General features: G+C 48.0%; 1 protein-coding gene across 1 annotated transcript in view; it reads right to left on the bottom strand.

The window, feature by feature from the left end:
* Positions 1–517: 517 nt before the first annotated feature.
* The window catches only part of LOC144125662 (atrial natriuretic peptide-converting enzyme-like), a 996499-nt gene continuing 971011 nt past the window's right edge, over positions 518–26005 (bottom strand). Inside the window, exons 5-15 of the mRNA XM_077659292.1 lie at positions 25455–25618; positions 23429–23890; positions 19728–19820; positions 16941–17051; positions 16729–16876; positions 16589–16669; positions 16365–16426; positions 3950–4106; positions 2933–3168; positions 2602–2681; positions 518–1468 (exon numbers count right to left, since the gene is read on the bottom strand). Coding sequence (XP_077515418.1) covers positions 1319–1468; positions 2602–2681; positions 2933–3168; positions 3950–4106; positions 16365–16426; positions 16589–16669; positions 16729–16876; positions 16941–17051; positions 19728–19820; positions 23429–23890; positions 25455–25618 — 1744 coding nt within the window. The 3' untranslated portion in view covers positions 518–1318. The remainder of the gene's footprint in view (positions 1469–2601; positions 2682–2932; positions 3169–3949; positions 4107–16364; positions 16427–16588; positions 16670–16728; positions 16877–16940; positions 17052–19727; positions 19821–23428; positions 23891–25454; positions 25619–26005) is intronic.

The raw sequence follows: 26005 nt of genomic DNA, 5'->3' as shown, positions 1-26005 counted from the left end.
CAGCACTAAAATACTGTAGCGCAAATGCGCGACCACGTTTATTTTTTTCTTTTCATATTTCGCGGGCTTTCTCGAAATGCTAGAAAGAACGAACACGTAACTAAAATACTGGTTTGGTTTATGGTTTATGGGGGTGTAACGTCCCAAAGCGACTCAGGCTATGTGAGACGCAGTAGTGAAGGGCTCCGGAAATTTCGACCACCTGGGGTTCTTTAACTTGCACTGACATCGCACAGTACACGGGCCTCTAGAATTTCACCTTCATTGAAATTGGACCGCCGCGGCCGGGATCGAACCCGCGTCTTTCGGGCCAGCAGCCGAGCGCCATAACCACTCAGCGACCGCGGCGGCCGTAAAATACTGGATCGCGTCTTTCGTAACCCCCTCAACGACTTTACGAAACACGTGTGACCATAAAATAAATATTACAAATTTTGCATCATTGATATTACATAATTAGCTAATTACCCAATTACTCAGAATTAAAAAAAAATATTCTGAGGAGCACCACACGACGCGAAACAATGTCGTTGGTTTAACCCAGCTCCCGTGCGCCACTTTTTGTAAATCCATGGTGCAAGTTACGTGAAACACCCTGTATACTTTATTCACTCTGCTGTCATAATCGAATTTCATTTCAGTGTCCCTGTAAAGGTCGTTTCTTCTTCCGCCACACTCTGCCAGGAGCGCTGATGGCGAGCCAGGCTTCTTTTGATGACGGCCAACATGTGGCGCATTTTTCGTCGGGAGCAAAGGTGCTTCGGTGAGACTCCATTGCCGCGTCACTTTCTGCTGTCCATTCTTTAGTCACGACAGATGTCAGCTCATTCGCTTGGCGAAAAGGCGTCTAAAGAACTGAGCCGCGTGGTATGCACCGCTTCTGCCCCCGGAAGCCCAACAGTAGTGTATGGTGCACAGTGCAGCTTTCGGTGGAGCACAGCTGACGAAGTGGGATGCCAGCGAGCTAAGTCAACGAGAGCGCTAATTCGCCGCTTCAGGCTGAGGGACATAGCTTAGCAGAGCAGTAACATTTTCTGCTGACATCGCATACGCTTCCCGGCGTTGCTGCTGTCAGGGAGTCGTATGGGTTACTCCGCCAGTGCGCGTGGAAGCTGCCTCGACTGCAGCGCCGTGCCGTAATCCGTGCAGTTTTTATGAAGTTTCTTCCACATGCGTAGTGATGAAATGACACGTGGTGGCTGATGTCTCGGGTGGCTTTGTTCAAATGCATGCCGCTCCATGTTCACTCCTGCATGGCACCACCACGCCGAAGCACAGCCGGAGTCGAAGCAGCGCACAGCAGTGTCGCAGTCGGCCGCTAGGAGAGCGCCGCCTCTGCCCACGCCAGGTGCGGCCCAAGCCCATGGAAGCGCTGCGCACCTCCGCTGCAAGGCTCGGCTGCCACGCCCGCCAGCTGCCAGCGGTCTCCGTGCCAGCACATGAGTTGGCGGCCGGCCAGGGATTCGTGCTGCAAAGTGTGCAAAGACTCTTGCAATGAATTTCTGCCGTTTGCCGCTGCGTCCCAGCGTAGGACTATATGATGGGCCAGATGAGAAAACTTTATTTTTTGCACACAACAAATATTTTTACTATATATAAATAACGGCGAGGGCGGAAGCTGTGCGAGAACCCTCTTATGCTACCTATGGCATCAAGACTGCCAGAACCAAGATATATAGGGTCTCGATTCTGGCAGTCATGAGCGCCATAGGTAGCATAAGATATATATATATATATATATATATATATATATATATATATATATATATATATATATATATATATATATATATATATATATATATATATATATATATATATGGTCTTGATTCTGGCAGTCTTGATGCATAGGTAGCATAACAGGGTTCTCGCACAGTTTCTGCCCCCGCCGTTAGATGACGTTCCACGTCACACTCGCGGTATTACAGGACGTGCTACGTCCGCCGCTATGGACGAGGGTGGCGCTGGTGAACACTCTCAAGGTTCGCTTACACTTAATAAACATAAATACCCACGAAACAAGCAGATTGAACACCCGTCGCCGTAGCACAGTTGGTAGAGCACCGGACGTGATATTCGGAGGTCGTGGGTTCGGATCCCACTGGTGGCATGGTTGTTTTTCTTATGCTTGGTAAGTAACTTTCTTTTAGCGACAGATTAAGCGAAGTATTATTCTCCCATTCATTGGCACTACCAATTAAAAAAATCAAAAGAAACATGCACTTCGGTTTCGGTGATTGTTGTCTTTCTTGATATATATATATATATATATATATATATATATATATATATATATATATATATATATATATATATATATATATATACTGCTGCACTGCACTCCACGAGCTGCACTGTTTTGGGTTTTAGTTTCGCGCATCCTAATAAACGTTGCACGCAGTCCTTGCCCTGTCAGAACATTTGCTACACGAGTATCGTGCACATCCGTTTCTTTGGCACGTTATAAAAAAAGTCTAACCCTGAAGAACACTTATGTGGGTCTCGTTTTTAAGCATGACAGTTGAGCGCCTCTTCTACGGCAAATTCATGTGCCGCAGGACTCCAATTCGCGGAGGCGGCCATGATCCACGGTGGACTCACCACACAGGAAGCTTGCCGACCACACAAGACAGCCGGACCGCACTCGGACGCTTCCAGGTTCACTTGCTCCAACTGGTCTCCTGCGCAAAGGCACATCCATCATAACGCGAGAGATTTCTCCACTTGGCTGCTTATAGCTTGACACAAAGACCGCACTTAGTGACCTCCATTCTTGTTCACCAGTAAGGAATTTTCAGTGCCGCGGCATTGAAGAGCTGCAAAGTCACGAAATTTTGTGTTCTTCACCTATCGCCCACGTGCCTCGCAAAACGTACTACGGAGCAGCGACTTCCTCGCATCAACAACTGCCGCATCACATCAGCTCACTCACCCTTGACACCGTAGGCGAGCGTGGCGCAGCGGCCCGCTTGTGGGGGCGGCGTCCGGGGGAGGCAGGCCGGCCGCACGGCACGGCTCTGGGGCACGGCCGCGTCGAGCCGCAGTAGCGCCAGGACACCGTCGGCCGAGCGCAGCACCGCCGCGATGGCCGCCCTGACGTCGAAGGGCGACGCGGACTCTTTGCGCACGGAGCCCAGTCGGGCCTGCCACTCGCCGCTGGGGTCACGCCTGCGAGCAATGTCCCGTATCTGTTGAGCCGAATAAAACGAGCCTTCTCGAGCATGGAGCAGAGACTGTGGATAAGCAGCGCCACGTCCACGTGACAAAGAGGATGAGGGAAGGCGCCCCCGCTAGGCGCGGGTTCACTGATTACAAAACGGCCGCGTGCAGTTTTCTTGACCTCCAGTCTTTTCTGACTGAGAAAGACATAACCGGACCAACCACTTGAGTCTGCTTCATTTTTTAATGTAGAATGCGCTTCAAGGGCTGCTGCACCAGGTTTCCTGACGGCAGATTTTGAGCGGAAATCTGAAAAATTCAAGAAAGGGTCCGTATTTTGGACCGTCACAATAAATGGAAGCAATGCACCTTGGTGGTAACCGGTAACTATTTTCTAAGATGTTATCGCCATCTTAAGGTGTAATTCGTAAGGTTCTAATTAGCCAGCCTATCTAAGATGGGTTGGCAATAGGAAAATCGCGCACCTTCAGCCGATTTAGACCACCCATCCATCGTCACAAACCCTTGCATCTGGCCAAGAACACTGCCATAACGCTGCTCTTCTCAGTGCGTCTTGCGAACCACAAGGACTGCATCCTCCTCTCCATATCTAATCGCTTGGCGAAGCGATTGCTTAAGTCGAGCTTCAGGTATGCACCTTGCAAAGGGTACATTATCTGTGAGTTTGCCTATAATTCTGCCCGAACCAAAACGCATTCTGCAGCACACATTCAAGGAGAACGAATTGGAGCGCCGTTCCTAGCGAAGACGAGCATTCAAGCAGGCGCACCCCTGCGGCAGGCAGGCTCCGGCGGTGAGCACCCATCGGTCGGCGACCAGCGTGCCGTCGCAGACGTGCCTGCCGGCTTGCAGGAGCATCACATGCCAGGGCCAGTCTCCGTGTCGCACCTCCTGGGTCGTTGGCAGCGCTGAGGACTGGCCGCACTCTGCGCGAGACGGCAGACATCATGCGCCTCCTCGAGGCATCTTACGCGGCTGTGTACCGCGCGCGCCCCTGAGCTGCTGCTCTGCTAGCTAGCGCCGTAAGTCTTGTCTTAGACCAACACGGGTGACGCCACGCCCACAGGCACGCCTCCAGCATGAAGGAGGCCGACCACACAGAGGCCAGAAGCGGACCAATGGTGCGCATATCTGAACGAGAAAGATGGCGGGATACACTCCCGCCCACTGGCAGTTCGTTGCTTAATGTGTCCCACGTGTTCCTGCAAGACTGTTTGTCGAATGCACTGTTCGTGCGAATAATATGCATCGAATGACTCGTGAAATCACAGAAGGCACCCACATTTTCAGACTACGAAAAGACTGTCAGCACTTCCTTGATAGCTCTAACAAACCATGCAATAGAATACAAGGTCAATTTACATAGGTCGCGTAGGCGCAGCTCGAATGCGGTCTTGAACGAAACGCTAGCGACATTAGTAAGGCTGCGGACTGTAGCGCCAAAATGAAGTGTGAGGACAAACGCAAATAAGAGAATAATAATGGGTTACATATTTCTGGTTTATAAACGTTTAAAACAATGTTGAGTTTTGGTTTTAGAATGCTTCGTGTGCATTTGTCTGGAAAGAAAACACTTTTATTAAGAAAAATATTTACGTTCGCGCTCTCTCTGGGCAGCGCGTAGCGGCTCTTATCTCTCTCATCAGCTCGTCATCTCGTGACATCGTTGGATGCGGCTGCTTGCCTTTTAACAGCGTTCATTTCAAGCGCTTGGTTACTTTTTGTCCTCGTGCTATATTTTTGTTGGCTACGTGTACGCGCTTGTTTTCTGCCATACCAGCGACAATTCCAGTCGTACTGCTCTGCATTGCCACTGAGAAATGTGGTACTGAGCAAGGCGCAAAACGAGCTCGGCGTGATGTCGTCCTTACGTAGGCAAGCCGATCGAAACTGCACAGGCCGACCTTGCTGAAATATCCTGAGCCGAGATTGGGGATTGGCATTGGCCTTCCAGAGGTCGACTTCGTCGGCCCGACGCGTTTCGTCCGACACCGAGGCAGGGCCGAGCAAGAGCCTATGCACAACCGAGACCGAATTCTATAATTGGCTGGTAAGTGGCCCGAGAATATGTGCCAATGCCAGCCCAAGTAAGAACCGATCCCTTTCAGGTCTCTGTCCAACCACTCCCCGTCACCGCCCTGATAACTGATAGCCAGCTATGTTGATGCAGTTTTGTATTGGGTCTCTTATTGTATCCTCGTCTCTTATTTTTGTATACCAAAAAGCTTCGCGGGGAATATTAAGCTCTTGCTGCACACCCGCGTCCAATGACCTGCAGCGGGCTCATGCCAATTGCGTCAGTGCACAAGAGATGCAAGAAAAACGAAAATAACCACGCAGGGCCAACATCTACACAACCATAAAACGTTTTATTGCATGAAGAATACATCACTGTTGTGCACTGCATTTATTTATGCACGCAATAAACTCATAATGGTAATATTCTTCCACTTCATTACTTCGTTCACTCTGCATACGTTGCAAGTGTGATTTTTCGCACCGCACGATAACAATTCGACCTTCTTTGCACGCGAGCATCTAAAGCCAGACAGAACAAAGGAAAGGAGCAAGCACACACGCGAACGCGCCAACCTATTGTATATCTCGTCTGCAGCAGAATAATTGGCGCAGTTATGTTACATACATAGAGAAACCCAGCTAAATCACCAAAATGGCGCTGCAGAGTAACTTTACCCATTGCACGCTGTTGCGGCCCAAGGTGAGAATAGTCTTCAATCAATCGAAAAACAGCGGAAAGCTGACACAGGAGTGCCAGCATTTTTAATCACTAACGCTTGTGAAAGTTTTCGTGTCACTTGTGCAGCAGCTTTGTGGATTTTCCGAGTGGAGGCCAGAGGTGACAATTCTCTTTTTTTTTGTAACACTGCTTTTTAATCTACAATTTTAATGCCTGCCCTTTGCGCAACACCTGCCAGGCCACAGGATAACTAAACAGCCGAGATCTCAGCATATTTTAAAAACCAGTAAAGGTGCTGCTCGTCAGAGAGATTGCTTGATAGTAACCGTCACTGGCCTACACGTTCTTGGCAAGCCCTTGTGGAATGTAAAATGGTGATTCAACTATGGAGCATTAGCCCCTTTTCTTTTCCAAGTACAGTGAGGTGGCATCAACGTACGGAATTACTCCCTTGTTTCCTTCATGTGTTTGTTTCTGAAAACTCGTCTTTTTGGTTCACTGAGATCCGTGAGCACTTGTTCTGCTGCAAAAAAAAAAGCAAAAGCACGGATATACCCGGCCTCTGGATAGATCTGGTTATCTTAGTCGCATTCTGTGAGTCAAAGATGAAAAGTAAGAAGCTGCATGGGGGCTGTGCGTCCTGGTGCAGCGGAAGACTTCGGATTAGTTTGCGCAAACTCTCATTCTTCATGTCGGCTTTGTGCGACGCCACAGGGGAGGGCTCCAGGTTAGTTTGGATCACCTGTGGTTGTTTAAAGTACTCTATGACTTGCACAGTACACGAGCGTTTATGTATTTCACTGCCATCAAAATGGGGCTGCACCAGCCAGGATTTGATCTCTTGACCTTGGGTTCAGTGGCCAAAGGCACTGAGCTGCTTCAGCAAGTAACGTGCCATTTTCTTCCCCGAAACGGCTTGCTAGAGTATGCAGCCTAGTGAATGCTAAATATCAAGATATTTCTGGTAAGCAACAGCACTGTTGCTTTGTTAGATGTCCAGAAAGGGCTCTCGTGCAGTTCATTTATCTGTGGCATGGCGAATTCGGGCAAATTAACAGGCAAACTAAAAAGAGCACTTGTGCCACATCCCTCACGTACAGGCCTTTATTTCAAGAACTGCGGTTGTAACAACGGTTTGAAAAAAATTTGCTCATTGGTGGGCAACAAACTTTCGAAATTTTTGAGGAATTAGAGAAAAAATGAGGTTACACGTGTTCGAGAAATTCCTTCAGTCCTTTGTTGACAAAGGAAGTGTCCTACTTATGCGAAATAGTTTGATTTGTGTCAACGTACAAGATAATTTCGCTTTTCATGATATCATTGGTCTTCTTTCTGAAGACTTCGCTGCCAATCGCATATTTCTCACAGAAAAGAGATCAACATTGCATTAACAGTGGGCCAAAGTGTCTGTCTGCTCCTTCACTTTTTTTCAGATAGAATTTTGGCGCTAGAAATGGATGTGTCGAAATATCAAACACACTAATAAAACACTGAAATCGACAAAAATATGAACAGCCATTTCACTCTGAAGATACTCAAGAGACGTTTGTAACAGTGAAATCTAAAAGGGTCAGCGCAAAGAAGGCAACATGGGAAAATTTTTGTCCAAATCAAAAGATCACAACTAAAGCAATCCAAAATGGAAAATAATGTTACTGTTTTCTATGAACGCACCCTAATAAGCAATTTAGCTGAGAGGGAAATTGATTATATATGTATATCATAAAATCACCAAAAACTGAAAAACATAACAGGTTTAAATTCACGATGTTTCGGCTCGAGGACCAGCCTCGACCAGCCAGAGGGCACTCGAAAAAGGCTGGTCCTCCAGCCGAAACGGCGTGAATTAAATCCTGCTACGTTTTTCAATTTTTCGTGAATTTGTAATATATTGATCAATCAGCTGCAAAGAAATCACTTCCGGTATATATATATATATATATATATATATATATATATATATATATATATATATATATATATATAGAGAGAGAGAGAGAGAGAGGGAGAGAGAGAGACAAGCTAAAGTAAATGAGAGGCCCGTTTGACAAACTTATGAAGGGAGCCAACAGTCACCGAAACCAAGGTGCATAGGGGAATGTTTGTAATTTTTTTTAATTTGTAGTGCCAATCAGTTGGTTTAAAGAAAATTACTAATAAAGCAGCAGAAAAGACAACCATGCCGCCGGTTGGATCCGAACCCACGACCTGCGAATATCGCGTGTTGGCTTCCTTAATATATTTGTCAAATGAGCCCCTCATTTCATTTGCTTTGTCTGCTAATAGCTTAACGGGGGTCTCGGTTCCGGCAGTGTTGATGCCATAGGTAGCATGAGGGCTCTCGCACAGTTTCCGCCCTCGCCGTTAGATGACGTGCCACGTCACACTCGCGGTATTACAGGACGTGCTACGTCCACCGCTATGGACGAGGGCGGCGCTGGTGAACACTCTCAAGGTTCGCTTACACGCAAAACATATATACCCACGAAAGCAGCAGACTGGACTGCCGTCGCCGTAGCTCAGTTGGTAAGAGCACCGGACGCGATATTCGGAGGTCGTGGGTTCGGATCCCACCGGCGGCATGGTTGTTTTTTCTGCTTCTTTATAAGTAATTTTCTTTTAGCGACAGATTAATCGAAGTAGTGTTCTTCAATTGACTGGCACTGCACATAAAAAGAACATAAAAAACGTTCCTCTGTGCACCTTGGTTTCGGTGACTGTTGGCTTGTGTGTGCGTGTGCGTGTGCGTGCGCGCGTGCGTGCGTGCGTGCGTGTGTGTGTGTGTGTGTGTGTGTACACACACACCCAGGTGCGGCTACGATGTCCAGCTGCGGCGGCTATACCACCAAGTGGCGCAGTATTGCCCGAGAAAAAAATACTGCTTGATGGCTGTTTGGCTCCTTCCTCCGTGGTTGGGTCTTTTGCCCCCTGACCTTCCGGCCAGGATAAGCGACAACACCACGCATCCTTCCAGGAGGGTGGCCGTGCGTCCACGCGCACTGTCGTCCGCCTCAGCCCAGTTCGGCACACCTGTCAACAGGCAACCACGCAACAGTTAACAAAACAGGGGTCGCATCTGGGCATTGTACTGCCCTACTACCTACATACTCCACGCACTCTCTCTCTCCCTTTCTTTATTCCCTTCTCCCCAGACCCATCTCGTACAGCTCCAGCTGCCGTTTCCTGCTTTTTATATTTTTTACTTCCTCTGTATAGTCTTTTCTCCCCCCTGCTCTAGGTCTAACCCCTATAAGTAAATGGCAGACACCAATGAAGCAAATCACCCATGAAAAAGATCGGCCCTCCGATCAACACGTCGAGGAGGAAAATGAAAACGTTTCCTTAAACGAAGCGTATATTTCGCTCTCTCTTTATATATATATATATATATATATATATATATATATATATATATATATATATATATATATATATATATATATATATATATATATATATATATATATATATATATATATATATATATATATATATATGAAAATGAAAACGTTTCCTTAAATGAAGCGTATATTTCGCTCTCTCTTTATATATATATATATATATATATATATATATATATATATATATATATATATATATATATATATATATATATATATATATATATATATATATATATATATATATATATATATATATATAGATTTAAGAGAAGTGGGCACTTCTACAAAGACACTTTTATTTATCAACGTTTCGACCGCGGTGCGGTCTTCTTCAGGACTGTAGTGGTCTGGTGTCAGATGGACGTTTTAAGTTTGTGAGCTCAAGAGGAGGGAGAAAGGAGTGTAACACGCAAATAGCAACAACGGTTCAAAAAATTGAAAAAAAAGAATAAAAAATAAAGATGGGGGTGCGGGGAGCAGACAGGGACAATATTGGGGGAGGAAGCAAAAAAATAGAAATAAAAGAAAAAAAGGGGGGAAAACTCGTATAAGGAGAGAAAGGGAGAGGAAGACGGTGCGGGGGACATGGGCAGCACGGCGTACGAAAGCAAAACGTGCAAACAAAACACACAAACAAAATGCACAAACACAAAGGGCGCCGCTGCAGATGCGTGGCCAAAGAGGAGCCGCTGCGCAAATGACACTGGCAGTGACGAACAGGCCAAACCAGGCGCCTTTTGGGGTGTCTCACTAATTTCCGGTGAGCCGAGGGCTAGAACGTTAAGGAAGTAGTGGGCTACGTTAACGAGCACATGTCTAAGAACTTACTCACGGGGTCTGGGTTTCACTGAACGGTGCACCCCTCTCCGTGGGTGGGTCGTTGAACCGACCTCGCCGGGAATACTTGTTTGTAGGGGAGGAGGGCTGGGCTAGCTGTGTGCAAAGATTTCAAATTGTCGGAAAATGTAAGGAAAGAACGTCAAAAGCTTATCAATACTGCACGAGGCAGGATAGTGTAAGTAAGGAGGGTTATGATTGCCTGGGATATACACTAGGAGTTATAAAAGGTATATCTGATATATGTAACTGATATATGTAAGTGAAGCAGCAGCACGTAAAAGAAGTCGCAAAACTAGACCCCTATCAAATTTATTCACCTGAGTGACAGCAATACGTACAATCTGCATCTCCCTTGAGTACAACGATCAAGCACTTGGCCCTGCAAGCAAAGGGACACCTTACTGCAGCTGTTGGATTGCAGAGGGCGCGGAAGTAAAGTGGCCTAGACCAACCAAGCAAGTTGTAATGATCACCTAACTAGAAAACCATCAGATGCTGTGTAATTTCAGTTTTTAGTAATTAGTGCACACTGCTACAAAATGGGTACCACAGACTGTAAAGCGCGTTGGGGAGGAAGCTTAACATACTTGAAGGAACTTTCTTATATGCATTCTTGGAGAGATGAAAGGCCATGATAATAATTTTTTTTCTATGATCTTCCTGACTAAATTATTAAAGACGCCTCTTTAGTACACGCTGACACAGTTAACTTAAAGCTGAATGACACAGCTAACCGCGGTTATGCTTGTGTGTTTTCTGCTTTGAAATGATGCGTTAGACATTAGTATGCTGGGATCACTCCCTGATATTCCTGTGCGACCGCTAAATTGTTTATAATTGAAGTTTTTCTCGATGTTGTTTTGTTTCCAACAACCGAACAATACCTGTGCCGTGAAAGATGGGTTTAGGCCACCTGAAACGGATAAAAAACTGCAATCGATTCAATACAATACCAAACGATCACTGCAATAAAATCCTGAGGCAGGAATTGGCCTCCTAATGTGGTCTCCCTTTCCCTACTCTTTCTCTCCCATGAATCGGCATTTGTGCAAGCTCCTTTTAATAAAGATTACTCAACACTCATTGGTATAGATTTAATTCACTACAACGCTGAAACCAGCCCGCTTCAAGAGCCAGAATAGTAACAAAGGAACCAGCGATTATATTGAATATTGCAGTTTTTTTCGTGCCTCATATGACAAGAGGTCACCTTTGCCCTAACAGCCATTGTTCGGTTAATGAAACCGAAACAGTACGAGAGAAGAATTTTAATTATCAATTATTTAGCGGCCGTAGGCAACATAAAACAACTGTGGTGATATTACACAGAAGGAAACATGTAACTAAAATTAGTGTCTATACTCATTTAAATTCAGTTATTGTGTAATAGTGCATTTAGATGCTTGAAAAGAAATATGAGCTCTTAGATATCCGGGCATGAAGAAAATGGTAAGGTTCTGGTAATTTCTGAATCCTGAGGCACGAAGCAGGCCGCACGGCCAAGCCTCTTATTCACCTAGATAGGCAACGTGCAATGACTACTTTTGTTGCGGCCAGCCGACCATTGGTCATGGAAAAGATGACCACACTACTAAAAATAAAATCCAGGTTTTAGTGGCAGCTGGGACCACATGCAGCGCTAAAAGAACATTGCTTTCGGATTAGGCTAACAAAACCATCAAAAGAAACTATTTTAAGGTGATAAAATTTCAGCTCTTCGGTTCAGAACTTGAATCCCATGCACTTTACTTTCATATTGCATGAGCCTTGTATAGACTGCTCAACTTCTTGACGGGTTAAACAAGATTTTTTGCCTGAGAGTACGAGGGAACCAACACTTTGTTGCGGCCACTGATGCTCATGAAAGTAATAAAAAAATACTTGTGCGAGACAGCATAATGTTGCTGCTTACGCGTGACAGTGTACCAGCACTCGAGGTCACATTAACACTGGTCGCATTCCAAGCATAAGGGGTAGTAAGCTCACTTCTCTTGGAGATTACCATTAGACCAGGCGTCCTATGGGTGGATAATTCATAAACGACGTAAGCTGCAAGTGCAGAGCGAACGAATAGGCCCTGTAAGCTTGAATAGAAGCTTGCTCTCGATTTGTTTTTATTTTACTCACAAGTCGCAGCTATACCGTGGCATGACAAAAGATGACTACGCTGTTCCAACCTGATCTTAGAAAGCGACACAGACTGCTGTTGAGAAGCGTCGAATGTTGCTGGTAGGTGCTCTTTTTGAACTGTAGAATGACACTTCAATGCTGAATATGCTATCACTGCATGTCATACTCTAGACACTGCCCTAAGTTAAATGCAGTGGCAATAAAGAATCAGCAGTTTTCAGTTTGCAATACCAAAACGTCCCGTAAAATAAATTATATCCTTTTTACCGGCCCTCCATTTATATAACCATATGAACATGGCTTTGTAAGCAGCACTGGCTTAGGTGTCAGATTTTTTTTTAATACATCTGTTGAGCTCATTCAAGAACTAGAATTGCACTGCTTTCCCCCACACGTTTTTAGCAGATCATATTGCGAACTATGCAAGTGGCGAGCGCAGCTGAGAATCACACCAACACTTCGACAGTCACGTTTGTGACGAATGATGCCAATAAACTGCTTTCATGACAAATTTGCATAGTTGCCTACGTAAGAACACAATGGCTGTAAATTCAAGTGGTCTAGACATACTTAGCGGAGCTTCATAAGCGCATGTTTGAAGCATAAATTAGAATTTTTCCTTCTAAGCCCATGCAACGTGGCGGGAACTAAAAACGGTAGCAGCTAAGTACTCAAATGTGAAACAATGCTTAGAGTAGTAACGAGTCCTACATTAGCCGGTGACTTTGAGCTGGCAGCCAACAACATGACAGCAAAGGCTCAAGCCAGACGGAAATAGTTTCCATGTGCTAATGGCCTGTTGTATGTAGTCAGCAACTAACTCAGGCCGGTTTACACTTCCATAAGACTGCACGGTTTCCGTGAAACGCACGAAATCGTAATCAAAGCAGTTTTTTATGACCCTAGCAAGCGCAAATTTCCCTAAGCATTTTGCCTCCGTACAGAATACCATAGCTCAATGCAGTGCCTTCAGTCAGGTAGATTTGCCACTCCGCGAGCACATCAGGTTGAACGGCACATAGACAGCGACAGCAATCTGTATGTCTCAACCAGTTCTGGGCGATCGCCTCGAGGAAACGTTGTCTAACTTTAATACTCGCTAATTAAGAAAGTGCTGAAGTGTCACCCACGTTTTAAATCACGGCGCAGTGCAAGTTACGCACAAAGGGCTATTCACTCAGACGTGGTGAGTCCAAAGTAGCGGAATTGGATCCCGGCAGAGGCGGAAGCGTCGGAAAAATGCTCGTGTGTCGTGCAATGCCACTGCACGGCACACAAAGCCCCAAAGCTTGGCCCCAAATCTTTGTGTATATACACTGCCCCGCAACTGTAGAACGATAGTCGAAAGTGGCCAACGGCACAGTCATAAAAAGTAATGTACTCTGCGCCCACACCGTACTGGCGCGGCTGCTAAATCTGAGTACACAGCCGCCTTAATGCGGCTACGTGTAACATGTCACCGCTGCTCCCGTCCGAAAAGATATCTGGTAGCGCGCCTTAAAAAGCAAGAGGCACTCAGGTGCCCACGGGCGATCGTCCGCTGTTGCATCATACCAGAGCGCGGGGCTGAAACTGCTGAGAACAGTATAAGCATCCATAATATATTTCGCAAGCTAAATTACCGCTCAGGCACCCGTAATGCAATTGATTTTCGCGTACAGACTCACCTTGCAGCACGGTCGCGCCGAATTCTCAACAGAAAGCTGCACACGGGATGGAGAACGCGCGAAAGCAGCATATGTCACTGAAGCGTGCGCATGCGCTCTTCGCCGCCGGTAGGGCGCATGATTGACTCCGTGCTTCCGAACTTGCGCCGTAAAAAGCAGAACTCTGCCGTCGTTGTTTCGAGGAAAAAATCTTGATAATAACGCTGATAAAAAGACTTTTTTTTTGTCTCAGATACTAAACCATTAAAAGAGCTTCAAGTATCACCGGCCGTCACGAATTAAACCAAAGCAGGGTCCGTGGTAAATGTAGCCCGGGGTTGCATGTAGGGCCCACATCGGGCCATCTGCATATGCCAAGCTTTTTGAGGGACGGCTGGCTTTACTTCAGGGCTGTAGCCTGGCCCTACCTTTGAGTCCAGGCTTGAGCTGAGCAGCCTGGCATGAGCTCACTGCCCGATCAGTTGCCGATCTATCGGCTGCCGACCAGAAGCCACTAAATGGCCGATGGTCGACAGTCGGCCTGTGTCGCTCGGGATGCCAGCCAAAATGGTGTCATAACACGTCGGAGGTTTCAGATGTGACTTTCGGATGATAGCTTGGTAGTTTGTATGAAAGCTTATGTTCCATAGTGAATTCTGTTAATTCCTGGCACCTGCTCTAACAATGAATGGTTGTGCTTTGTGGTGACTGTACTGCGTGAAATACTGCATGAAAATTATTTGCGTTCGTGGTGAATCAACGCTATGACCAGAGTGCACACTCCAGTGATTTAAACTATGCACATGCTTAATATTGCTGTAAACTTTTGGCGCTGCTTTCATAATGGAGAAATCTGTAGCTCGAGATCTTGCAAATAGGAAGTAAATGCTGCCTGGAACGTTTACGCTATTTACATGTTACTGAGTACTAAAAAACTGCGACTGAAAAGGGTTTTGTGCGCACTGAGTTTTGTAGATGTGATGGTGACGCGATACTGCCCTCTTATTATCATAGATGCCATGGAGAAGAGACTGCTGTATGTCATATGCGATGGTCTTTCCAAAGTGTCCTATCGCATGCCCAGATGCTATTTTGACTTGTGTGTTAGGCACATAGCTCTCTAAAATGAGGTCCGTTGTTTTACTTAAATCTTGGGCAATCTCCTGAAAGAAGTGTTTGCTTGAAAGTTTCCTGTTACTGCAAGATCACGGTTCGTATTTTTTAATTATCCCGTGCCTTTTTCGTTTTGTGAGCGCTTGATTTTGTTTCATTTTGGTCTGCGTAGCCTTTCATTGTATTGCCGAATATGTGTGTCTGTATGTGTTCTAAAAAGCAGCGCTAATTGCACCGGGAAATCACAGCGCAATTTACAGCAATTTTGAGCCATTTATGCACAGCAGGCAACTAGCTCCTTCTGAAAGTTTAAACTTGTCTCATGGGTTAGTTCAACAACCTATTGTATCACTATTCCGAGTCGCGTGTGTTGTGGTTTTAAAGTAATAAGTTATGACTTCGGTTAAAAGTTTGCACTATTGTCTCTTTTCACGTGAGCTAAACTCAATCGGCACAATTCTGTCACGACCAATTGCTCGCAAACTCGGATGATCAAGAAAGGCTGTCAAATATGTCGCTGTACCTATAGTGGTACCTCTTGGGCATAAATACAAATAGTTGGGCCTGTTATTGGTTCGTTAACGCTTCGACCTTCGGCGCGGCACACGAGGCATAGACGAAGGAAGAAGACACAACGAGCGCTAAAGATAGCGTCGGTAGTCTGCGCTCCTCGTGTAATCTTTCTTCGCCTTTGTCTCGTGGGTCGCGCTGAACCTGGAGGCGTTCGAGGATTTATTTCTCCCTCCAAAAATCGTGTGATATGACTTCACTTTCTGGTTTTTTAATTATGACGTTATTATTTAGTTGTCCGCACACTTGGAAGAGGGCGCTGGCTCCCCACCATAAGCCGCCATGTTTTTACCGTAAGGACTTCTATTCTAGCTACGTTATCACTACATCTACCTTGTAAATTATCTGAGTCACACGTCATTTGAGTATTTTGGTCATGCCATCTCCTTTGAGTTTACCCTTCTGTCTATATATACGCTATTCCTTCCCGAAATAAGCAACCAGTTTAAGTTAACGCAGTGGTGGTGTCCGCCTTCTCTTTGTCCGTGCCAAAAAGTTACGCTATGTTGTGTTGCCACAAATAGAACACCTGGAAGTGTATTCAGTCGTTCCACGGCTGCAGCAGGCCATGTACGACGGGCATAGCATTGCACTCTGGACAGAAGCGTAACAACTTCTAGAACAGGAAATTCAAAGTAATGCCACTCACTGTATATCCTATTATTTACTATTTTCAAGTGGCACTGCTACACCCACACCTGCTGGCCTAAAGCACACGGCGCAGGTGCGCTTTATGTGAGCCAAGCAGAGGTGCGCTTCCCCAGCCAGTGGCTCGCCACGCACCTGGGGGACTGCAGAGCAGGTACACCACCAGGTCACTTCGGCACGCTCCCGGAGAGGAGAACCTGCGCCGTCGTTCACATTCTTGAAAGCACGGAGTGTCACGCGCCAAGAATGCTCTCGCAGAACATGATGGCATTCACATGCCGCCAAGCGTTGGAGTGAGCAATCAGCATCCCGACGCTAGAGTCGCTCGTTACCTGTTATGCGCGCTTAAAAGAACCCACCTGAGGCCCGGCGGATCCAGCAGCTGCAGATACGAATCGCTGCTGTTGCCATCGTGGTGCAGCTCCACCCGGGAGGGTGGCCTACCAGAGGGGGCTGAGGTCAGCATCTGCCGCACGAGCGCGCTTGGCGACCGACTCACCCAAGGTTGAGCGCTGCGCACGCGGTGTCGGCCAGCTGCTTGAGCAGGGAGTCCCGCCGGCGTCCCTCGGGTAACCCGTCCACGCATACCTTTCGGAAGTGGCCGCGCTGGTAGGCGCGCAAGTAGCCGCCCAGCTCGGGCAGGCTCACTGCGCGCACGGCAGCCGCGTTGGTCCTCTCGCCGCCCACAGCCCACCGCGAAAGACTACTCACAGCAGTTCTGCTCGTCAGCGCCGTTGTCACAGTCCAGCCGTGCATCGCACCTCTGCGCGATGTCGACGCACTGGCGGTCGCCGCAGTGGAGAAGTCCCGGACCGCAGTTGTCTGCATAAGTGATCCTTTGTTTTAGTCGTATTCCCGAATCGACACGTGTGTTGCGCATTAGCTTAGACCGCCTGGGGTTGACATGGCACAGTGCGTATTTGCATTTTGCCTGCATGAATATGTGGCCGCTGCGGCTGGGGAAAAAGAACAGATCGAGGCATTAATAAGAAAAGCCTACAAGACCGCACTAAACCTACCGAGAAACACCCCGAACGACAAGCTACTACAGCTGGGAGTCCACAACACCTTCGAGGAGTTGGCGGCGGCCCAGCTGAACGCACAGCTAGAAAGACTAGAACTTACAGAAACAGGCAGGCAACTCCTGAGAAGACTTGGCCACAGAGTGGAAACCACAGCAGATCCGGACGAGAACATTCCGGACGAAATCCGGCAAACCCTCAGAATCTGCCCACTGCCGCGCAACATGGACCGCAACCTACACGCGGCCAGAAGACAAGCAAGAGCAGAATACGTGGAGAGACACCTAGCCACGCAGGAAAACACGGTGTACACGGACGCAGGACTATATCCCAGGGATAGACGCAACAACATCACGAGAGTGGCGATGGCGGTCGTAGACCACACGGGCGACATGATCAGCTGGGCATCCGCGAGAGGACGTACGGTGGCAGAAGGGGAGGAGATCGCTGTGGCGCTTGCCGCGGTCGAAGGCTACCGCAGAAACAAGCCACAGATTATAATAACGGACTCCAAAACGGCCTGCAGACGATATCAGCAAGGAAGGATCTGCAGGGAGGCCCTACGCATCCTCCTCGGCGCGAGAGCCTCGGGATTCAAAGCGAAGCAAAAGGTCTTCTGGGTACCGGCACACACCGGAGTCGAGGGCAACTCGAGGGCTGACAGCCAGGTTCGCGAGATCACGCACCGAGCCTTGCTGACGGAGGACCTCGAGAACCCCTCGATGGTGGACCCGACGTACGCAGACATCCTAAATCACTACAGAGGCTGCAGGTTCAAGTATCCCCCGCCCCACAAACTCCTCACACAGCAAGAAGCCGTCAGCTGGAGGAGGCTGCAGACTGGGACCTTCTTTAACTTACACGTCCTAAGAAAAATGTTCCCCACCCAGTACAGCGACAGCTGCCCCTGGTGCGGGGACGTCCCGACACTTTACCACGTCACATGGGAGTGTAAACACAATTACACCTTCCACAAACAGACTAACCCGAGTGTGGAGCAATGGGAGGGCCTGCTCACCAGCAGCGAGCTCACCGCCCAAAGGGCATTGGTGCAGCACGCGTGCGAGGTGGCCAGGACCAGTGGAGCCCTGGAATGAGTGACCACCCTTGCTAAAGAGCCCCCGACGGCGGCGGCGGCTGCGGCAAGCGCCAAGACGCAGCTGCAAGGAGACTCTCCGGAACTGACCAAAAGAATTCAATAAAGTTTTTCATTCATTCATTCAATCCTACGACCTTGGGATCAGCAGCCGCTGAACGCCAAAGCCACTGCGGTGGCTGATACATTGGCTTGGTTCACGTTTAAAGGGAGCACGGCCCAACAGGGGACGAGGACACACAGAGGCGGAAAAATGCACGAGACATGCGCCAACTTAAAACAGACTTGTGAGCTCTCTGTGCAGTTTTTCTTAATATGCACGAAAGCTGCCTGTTACATATCGATTAAGCCGTTGAAAATGAGCGTCTTCGAACGAGATGAAGCTTAAGATTCAAATCCTTCAGAAGAAATGGGTTACCAGTGGTTGCAACCACGTGATATATATGCAGCTCTAGCCATCCGAACTCGCCTGAACTCCAACTTCCAATTTTGTTTAACCTCTAGCATCCATGGGATTGCGGTATCTTGCTAGATATTTTTATGGTAGTAGCCGGGATGGCAAACGTAAATATACGCTTGAAAAGGTTAACATGTGGCCAAATTGATGCCTTGATTTAAGATCGCAGTAGCGTCTACGAATCAAAGCGTGCCGTATTGGCTGCTGGTAAAAAGATGCTTAGAAGTGCAGCCGCCATTTGGGATGAGCAGTAACGGTTGTAAAGGCGCAACCTGAAAACACGCCATAAATGGCGCTCCTCGCAGCCACAACAGAAATTAAAAGTAATAAATGTGAACGTATGTTAATCCGTCGCATGCAGGAACAAATGGCGACGCATACTATAATTACCGGGCCAATGAAGCCGAAAAAGAGCGGAACTTGAGAATTTTGCGTTAGCATTCTAAAATAGGAGCGCTCGGTCCAAGTAGCGCTGAGAAGTTTGGTCAAAGGCGGCGCGAATCTTCTGCTAAGCCTGTTCTGCGTTGTATTCCAAATTGTGCTGTCATATACGTTTTTTCTCCGTTCGTTTGTGTAATAGCTTTTATAATATTAAAAAATCACTTAGTCCAAATTTAGGTCTTTCTTCTTTCTTGTAGTTATTTGTACTCATTTGTGTCCTATTACATGATTGTAGTGTCAGCTGTTGTTGCCAATTTTTGCATACATTCAAAAGTTTGCTGTTTCTGCTTTCACATTCTTTTTTTTTATTTCTGGTTTTTGTGAGCGTGTGTGCTGCAGCTCCTGGTTTTAGAGTTGGCAATGTGAGAAAGTGAGAACCCGCACCTTACAGCTAGTATAGTGTGAAGTCAACGCCCACTGAGATAGTTGGGCCTCGTTCGCGGCATCGGCTCAGCTCATGCGTCGCGCAATAAGACACTCACCGCAGGAGGTTTCGTCCGAAAAATCCGGGCAGTCGACGACACCGTCGCATATGTGGCTCTCCTTGCCCCTCGCCTTGAGCTCGTTCGCGCAGCCTGCGTTCGGAAGTGTTTTAGACGTCGTTACCCGACCGTGGCAACTGCTGTTACAATGTGTTCTGCCTCTGCTAATCTTAGCCCAGCCGCTATTTGTGTTGCAGGCGAAATATGGGGAAAAAAGGCAGCAAATTATGCCAGATCTTGTGGCAGGAACAGCGCAGCACGAGACAAAGAAGGGACAGGCGGGACATGACGCTAATAATATTAATTGGTTTTGGGGGGGAAAGGAAATGGCGCAGTATCTGTCTCATATATCGTTGGACACCTGAACTACGCCGTAAGGGAAGGGATAAAGGAGAGAGTGAAAGAAGAAAGGAAGAAGAGGTGCCGTAGTGGAGGGCTCCGGAATAATTTCGACCACCTGGGGATCTTTAACGTGCACTGACATCGCACAGCACACGGGCGCCTTAGCGTTTTTCCTCCATAAAAACGCAGCCGCCGCGGTCGGGTTCGAACTCGGGAACTCCGGATCAGTAGTCGAGCGCCCTAACTACTGAGCCACCGCGGCGGGGCAGACGCTGACTAACAACCAGATTTTTAATGCTCTTTCCTCGAATATATGCCTCGCGCTCGTTCAAGAAGCAAAGGACAGAATAAAAAACCACGGAGCGCTATCGAGGGTATGCTGACGCATACGTCGCTCTTTTTTCTGATGTTTAAGGCTTCTTCAATCTCCCTGGTCCGTTGACATCCGACAAAAGAGCGACGTATGCGTTAGCATACCTTCGATAGCGCATCGTGACAGAGAAATTGATTATCTGCGTGCATAGTCCTAATCTATTACCACGTGCACATCTTATGGGTTTTTATTCTGTCCTTTGCTTCTTTAACGAGCGAGACGCATATATTCGACGAACGTGTATTAAAAATCTGGTTGTTAGCCAGTGTCGTGTCCAGCCTGTCCCTTCTTTGTCTCGTGCTGCGCTGTTCCTGCCACAAGATTATGCACCAACCAGCCCAACTTTCCACCTTGCTAAATTATGCCAGTCCTGCCTTTTTTATTCCCTCTTTCTGTCTCTCCAAAGAATTCGTGACATAATATCTGTTGCTTGCCCAGCAGCTAGCCTGGTTATTCTGTCCCAGAGATTGTTCGTAACCATGGCGCAATTTTCCAAGACGTTTCTTTTGAAAATAAGGGTGTACGTACTTATCCTTGGTGACGTAGTGAATTTATTTGGTGCTTGCACTTTCTATTGACTGCGCTTTCCTACAGCAATTTGACTAACGATTCACCTTCATGAGGCACACGTGCCATTCATACCTTTGCCATACCGGAATGCCTAGTTTAATCAGTGGGTACTAACACTTTTTCCTTGTCCTCACCGCGCACTCCATACCGGATCCTAAGGGAAGGATTTGACTTAATTCACCTCAGAGTGGTTCATGACCGTCCTTTTAGTATTAGGTGCAAGGAAAGGTTCTAATTTCTCCATGATTCTAGGGTAGGAGTTATGCAACAAAGAGCTTTGCAAACCAAAAAAACACAGCCGTCAGCATGGACTTGGCACTAGGGCAAAAAAAAATATTGTAGCACATTCAATGGTTTGCTGTAAAAAACTCGCAATGTCAGCACAATTGAACTAGTTCGGTAGCTACAAGGATAGTCCAGATGAAGATAGCAGCTTCTAGAACACTTTCATGAAAACGCAACATTCCTCAAAAATGTAAGGGCTATTTCGCAAGTCTGCTGAGTCGTTTCCGGACCTCACTGACGGGCTTCTGAAACGGGCGCCGCTGAAGTCTCAAAGCAGGGCCCGGTTACAGCTGGGTTCTATCGAATATCTATAAAAAAGGCTGCACCTCTGTCTAGTGCCAGCATTGACAAAACCCACGAGTGCAACGGCGCCATGCGATTCCGCACATCCAGCACAATACACTCTTTCAGCGACCAGTTTTATGAAGCACACAACATAAGCCACCTGCCGTCGCTATTTACTAAGGGTATGTTAATAGTTGAATGACGAATAGAATACACACCCTTTTCGAACCAATGAAATATTACATATTCATAATTATTCGAAATTAATCGAATTGGTACTCAAGTTTTAGAATAATTGGCACGCCATAGTTTTCTTGGGCCACTCTAAAATGAAATTAAAGAGTGATTCGCGAATGCGAAGTCAAATGAAGAGCGTTAGCTTAGTTGTTTTTGCCGATGCTTTCGACTATGCCTTATATTATTATTAACGATGATTATAAACGAGCACCTTCGTTATATACGAGTCCCAAATTCGTTATATCCGAATTCCACTCCCACGTCTAAAATTCGGCCACCAACGTGTACATCATGAATGGACGATTTTTTTTTGGTACCATCGGCATCTCTCTGCGACCACCGGTTAGCCCGCCACGCCCCTCCGAAGGTCCCCCTCATTACGGTTTTGAGGACCAAAGGTCGTCGGTACGAATCCCTCACACAAGCCAGGGTTAAACCCGACTAACAACTTTGTGCGCCGAATTGCGTCAGTTTGCTTGACATCCCTCGAAACCCTCTGCACCAAATGTATGGCCTACAATATTGTCACCAATGGAGACCCCAAGTGGCACCAGTCTCAGCACCCGATCAGACGTTGCATATACAACGGAGAAAGACGGGCTAGCTTGTGACTAGTGTTAGAATGCATCTAGAAATCGCTCAAAATTGTGCTGTCTTGTGTTCGTCTCTTCCTTGCCCCCTGTCTTTTTGAGCGGTTTTAAGATGCATTTCGTTACATATATAGCGGAGCGCCAGCACAGGGGCTAAACCAGCCGCCGTGCCACCCCCGACGACTGCGCGCGTGCGGTCACGTGGTGAGGGGTCACATTTTGCACAACGCTGCAGCAATTTGATCACATGACCGGCCGCCATCTTGAAATCTGGGAAGGATATTAAACGCTTGAGTTCGAATAGTAAGAGCGAACGCTCTTAAATCACGGTCCAATCCAACGCTGCACAGCATGATGGCACCGTGATCTGCCTTCGGGGGACGGAGGATTCAGCATCGCGATGTGGCCCATTCATGCGGGAGCGTTCGTTAGAGGCCTTCAAAACTGGGTGACGCGGCAGGCCTTTGGATGGCTTAAGAAACCTTGCCTTCATGACCTGTCTTGGAGGCCATGGCCCGTATGAAGGCCTAGTCCATCTCATCCATAGACTTGCGGTGCTGGTTAATTCGGTTAATCCGGAGCCCTACGTCCTCAATGGCTGAATGAGCGCCGGTATTCAACCATCCTTGCAAGCTGATGTGATTTCTGTTTTAATATTTATTTCTAGCCTAAAGGCAGATATCTCGAGGCTCCTTTTTTCTACTTAACGCTCTTCTGCCTCACAGAGCAAGAAGCAGCGAAAACGGAGACGGGCCTAACTTGTGATGACTTAATTGAACGCACCGAAAAAGAGCTAAGTCCTGTGGTGACACACGGGAAGGAAGCAAGGAAGATCGGCGCCAGTATAAAGTGGGGATAAGAGAAGCGTTAGGACCTGGCGGGCGTGCAGTGAAATCCGTAGTCAAGTTTTTCTAGAGCCGCTGGAGTACAATGAAAACAAACGGCCTTCAGTGATACTCAGGTCTTGCGCAACGCGACCACTCAGCAGCAGCGTCTTTCCACCGAGGGGCGACAATCACCGGGCTTCGTGTGGCAGCTGCCTGCGGCGCTGTACTCGGGCAGGCGTCCGCAGTCGATGTGGCCGGCAATGGCCAGCGGCATCTGCTGCTGGCACGAAGACCAGAACTCCTGGCAGAACTCCCTGCAGGGTAGCACGACCCGGCGCTCGGCGTCGTCGCACTGCGGCTGCAACAGGCGGCACACGAGCTCGGCGGCCAGCGGGTGGCACTCGGAGTCGGCTAACTGCCGGTAGGCGACCAGGTCGCGGTACACATCCCTGGCCGTGGCGTGTCCCACGGCGTTTGGGTAGGCGGTGCTGTTGTAGGGCAGGCTGGCCCGGCAGTGGTCCAGGGTGAGTGGCTCGCAGCGCAGCTCTGCTTGGCGGCCGACGGCCGGCCGGCTGGTGCTTAGGCCGGCCAGATAACCCGGGTAGCGCCGGCGGGGCGTCCATGACTCCGGCAGCGAGGCCGTCGCTCGGCGCTCTGCACACGAAGCAACAGTAAACGCGACTTGCACCTCTAGCGAGAAATGCCTCCGTCGGTCCTCAGCGCGGCAGCCATTGTTCACTCGTCGCGAAGCCTGCCCAAATTCGGGCGCTATCAACACGGCTAATTAAGTACGCGTCCTGTCGGCATCTAGTACCCTCAACGAAAAAGACATGCAGTACGCCTCTCCTAAAAAACGAGCACCAGCTGGAAATTACATTTTGCTCGAACAAGGGCGTGTTCATGTCTCAGAGAAAACAACTTTCGTACGGGACGCTCAGCCGCGCAAAAAAAATATGCACTAGATGTTGGTACTTGCGCGGTTCTTCGAAACTGGTCAGCGAAGGAGTTGGCCTGCGCAAGAGCGCATGCAGGGCAGCGTCTAAAAATTCTCGATGATACTTCGGTGAGATTTGTGCGGACATTTATAATTTCAACAAACGACTGTCCGCCTGTAGCCCACAAGACGCAAAGCCCAATTTGCAATCCTTGGGATGTGCCTTTCTGTCGACAGGTTCGAGTGCCCCTTCGCAACAGCGCGTACGAGCTCAACTGCGTGGACTGCGACTGTTAATTCGACGCGGGTATTGTTCAATGACACCCGCTCGATCAACGGTCCTAAGAAAGCGTCGTTGGCTGGTATACTGTGTTCTCTCAAGGAAGTGAGGAAATGTGCTTGAGGGACACTCAGTGAAAACCGTTCTTTGGAAACAAAGAAACTCGCTCCTCGCCCGACACACTATTCAGGTCGTAAAATGTTCAACAAAAGTAACGGAGCCATAATGTGTGAATGCACAGACTTAGCCCACAAGCATGAACTCATGAATCTGCCCACTTTACATCGGGCATGTCTGAAATCCCATGGTCTGCCGAAATGTGTATCGAAGAACAGAGTAGTGCTGTTCGCCTGAAGCTGCTTGCAACTCGATTCAATCGTTTACAAGGCGGTGCGTTACAACAGTTGTCGAAGATGGTTACCACAGCATGCATGTGCTTGTTAGCTCTTCCTGGGGTAGTCAGGTTCAACGGGGTATTCCTGGTAGATGAGCCAATGTTCGCTGACAGAAGCTAGTTTCTAATACGCTCCACGTCATCACCAAGCGCTCCGATTTGCATATTAGTCCCTCGCCACTCCGGCGCATACAAGGGTTCAAAACAACTAGTGAGCGTGAAGGCAATGACACTCAAAGAGGCCGGGCGTTCAAGTTGCTGCGTTTCCCGACTGATGCGTTCGAAGTTGCGCACTTCGAGAGTTGCAATTCCAATTATTTATGAATTACCTCAGGCCCGCCACTGGCGCCTATAGGGTCCGTCGCACTGCGAAGGTCGTGATCCTTTCACTGACTTCCTTTGGTGGCTGCATAGCCTGCAAGTGGCATCTGACGCAAGACACTGCTGTCCCTCTCTTCAGTTCGCAGGGGTGTGTTTATGGCAATCCACCGCCATTGATTCGATTTATTCGATGCGGCACGCACTATCTGGTACGCAGGAAGAAACCAACCTATCTACAACCTTTTACAGCTTCGGGTAGTCTGCATTCAAAAGGCTCACTTGTCCGTACCTTGCAGGCTGAGAGACTCGGGGTCCACCTTGAGGCCTTGGAATACACCCAGCCGTCCTCGTAGCAGCTCGTCGGCCATGGCCAGGTACAGCTCTCCAGCGTCCACCGGCCCGTATGGCGAGAAGTGCACGTTGAAATGCACCGTCAGCTCTCGGTCCTCTCGCCTGCGCCGTTGTTTCATGCCCTGACCGATACACGGCAGCGAGCGCCACACCATATTTGATATGGTGCGCCAAACTGATCAACAACTCGAGGCGGGAACGGTTTTGGTACAAGATTTGAAATAAGGGAGTAGTTACTCATCAGCATCCACTCAAGCGGAGTCATGCAGCAGCGAAGGAAAGCTTTCACAGAAACGTGGTAGTTGGCACCGGGGCCACCGCCTGTCCGGGACAGTCGCTCTACCAATTGAGCTAACCAGGATGGCCAGTATATGGAAATGCGAGTGGTAACTGATCCACAACTCGACTCGGGAAAGGTATTGGCAGATTTGCAAGTGGGGAGTAATTACTCATGAGCATCCACTCAAGCGGAGCCAAGTGAAGGAAAGA

This window comes from Amblyomma americanum, chromosome 1, assembly GCF_052857255.1.
Source record: "Amblyomma americanum isolate KBUSLIRL-KWMA chromosome 1, ASM5285725v1, whole genome shotgun sequence".
Taxonomy (NCBI): Eukaryota; Metazoa; Arthropoda; class Arachnida; order Ixodida; family Ixodidae; genus Amblyomma; species Amblyomma americanum.
The sequence above is the reverse complement of the archived record's forward strand: the minus strand, read 5'-3'. Positions and strand labels throughout refer to the sequence as shown.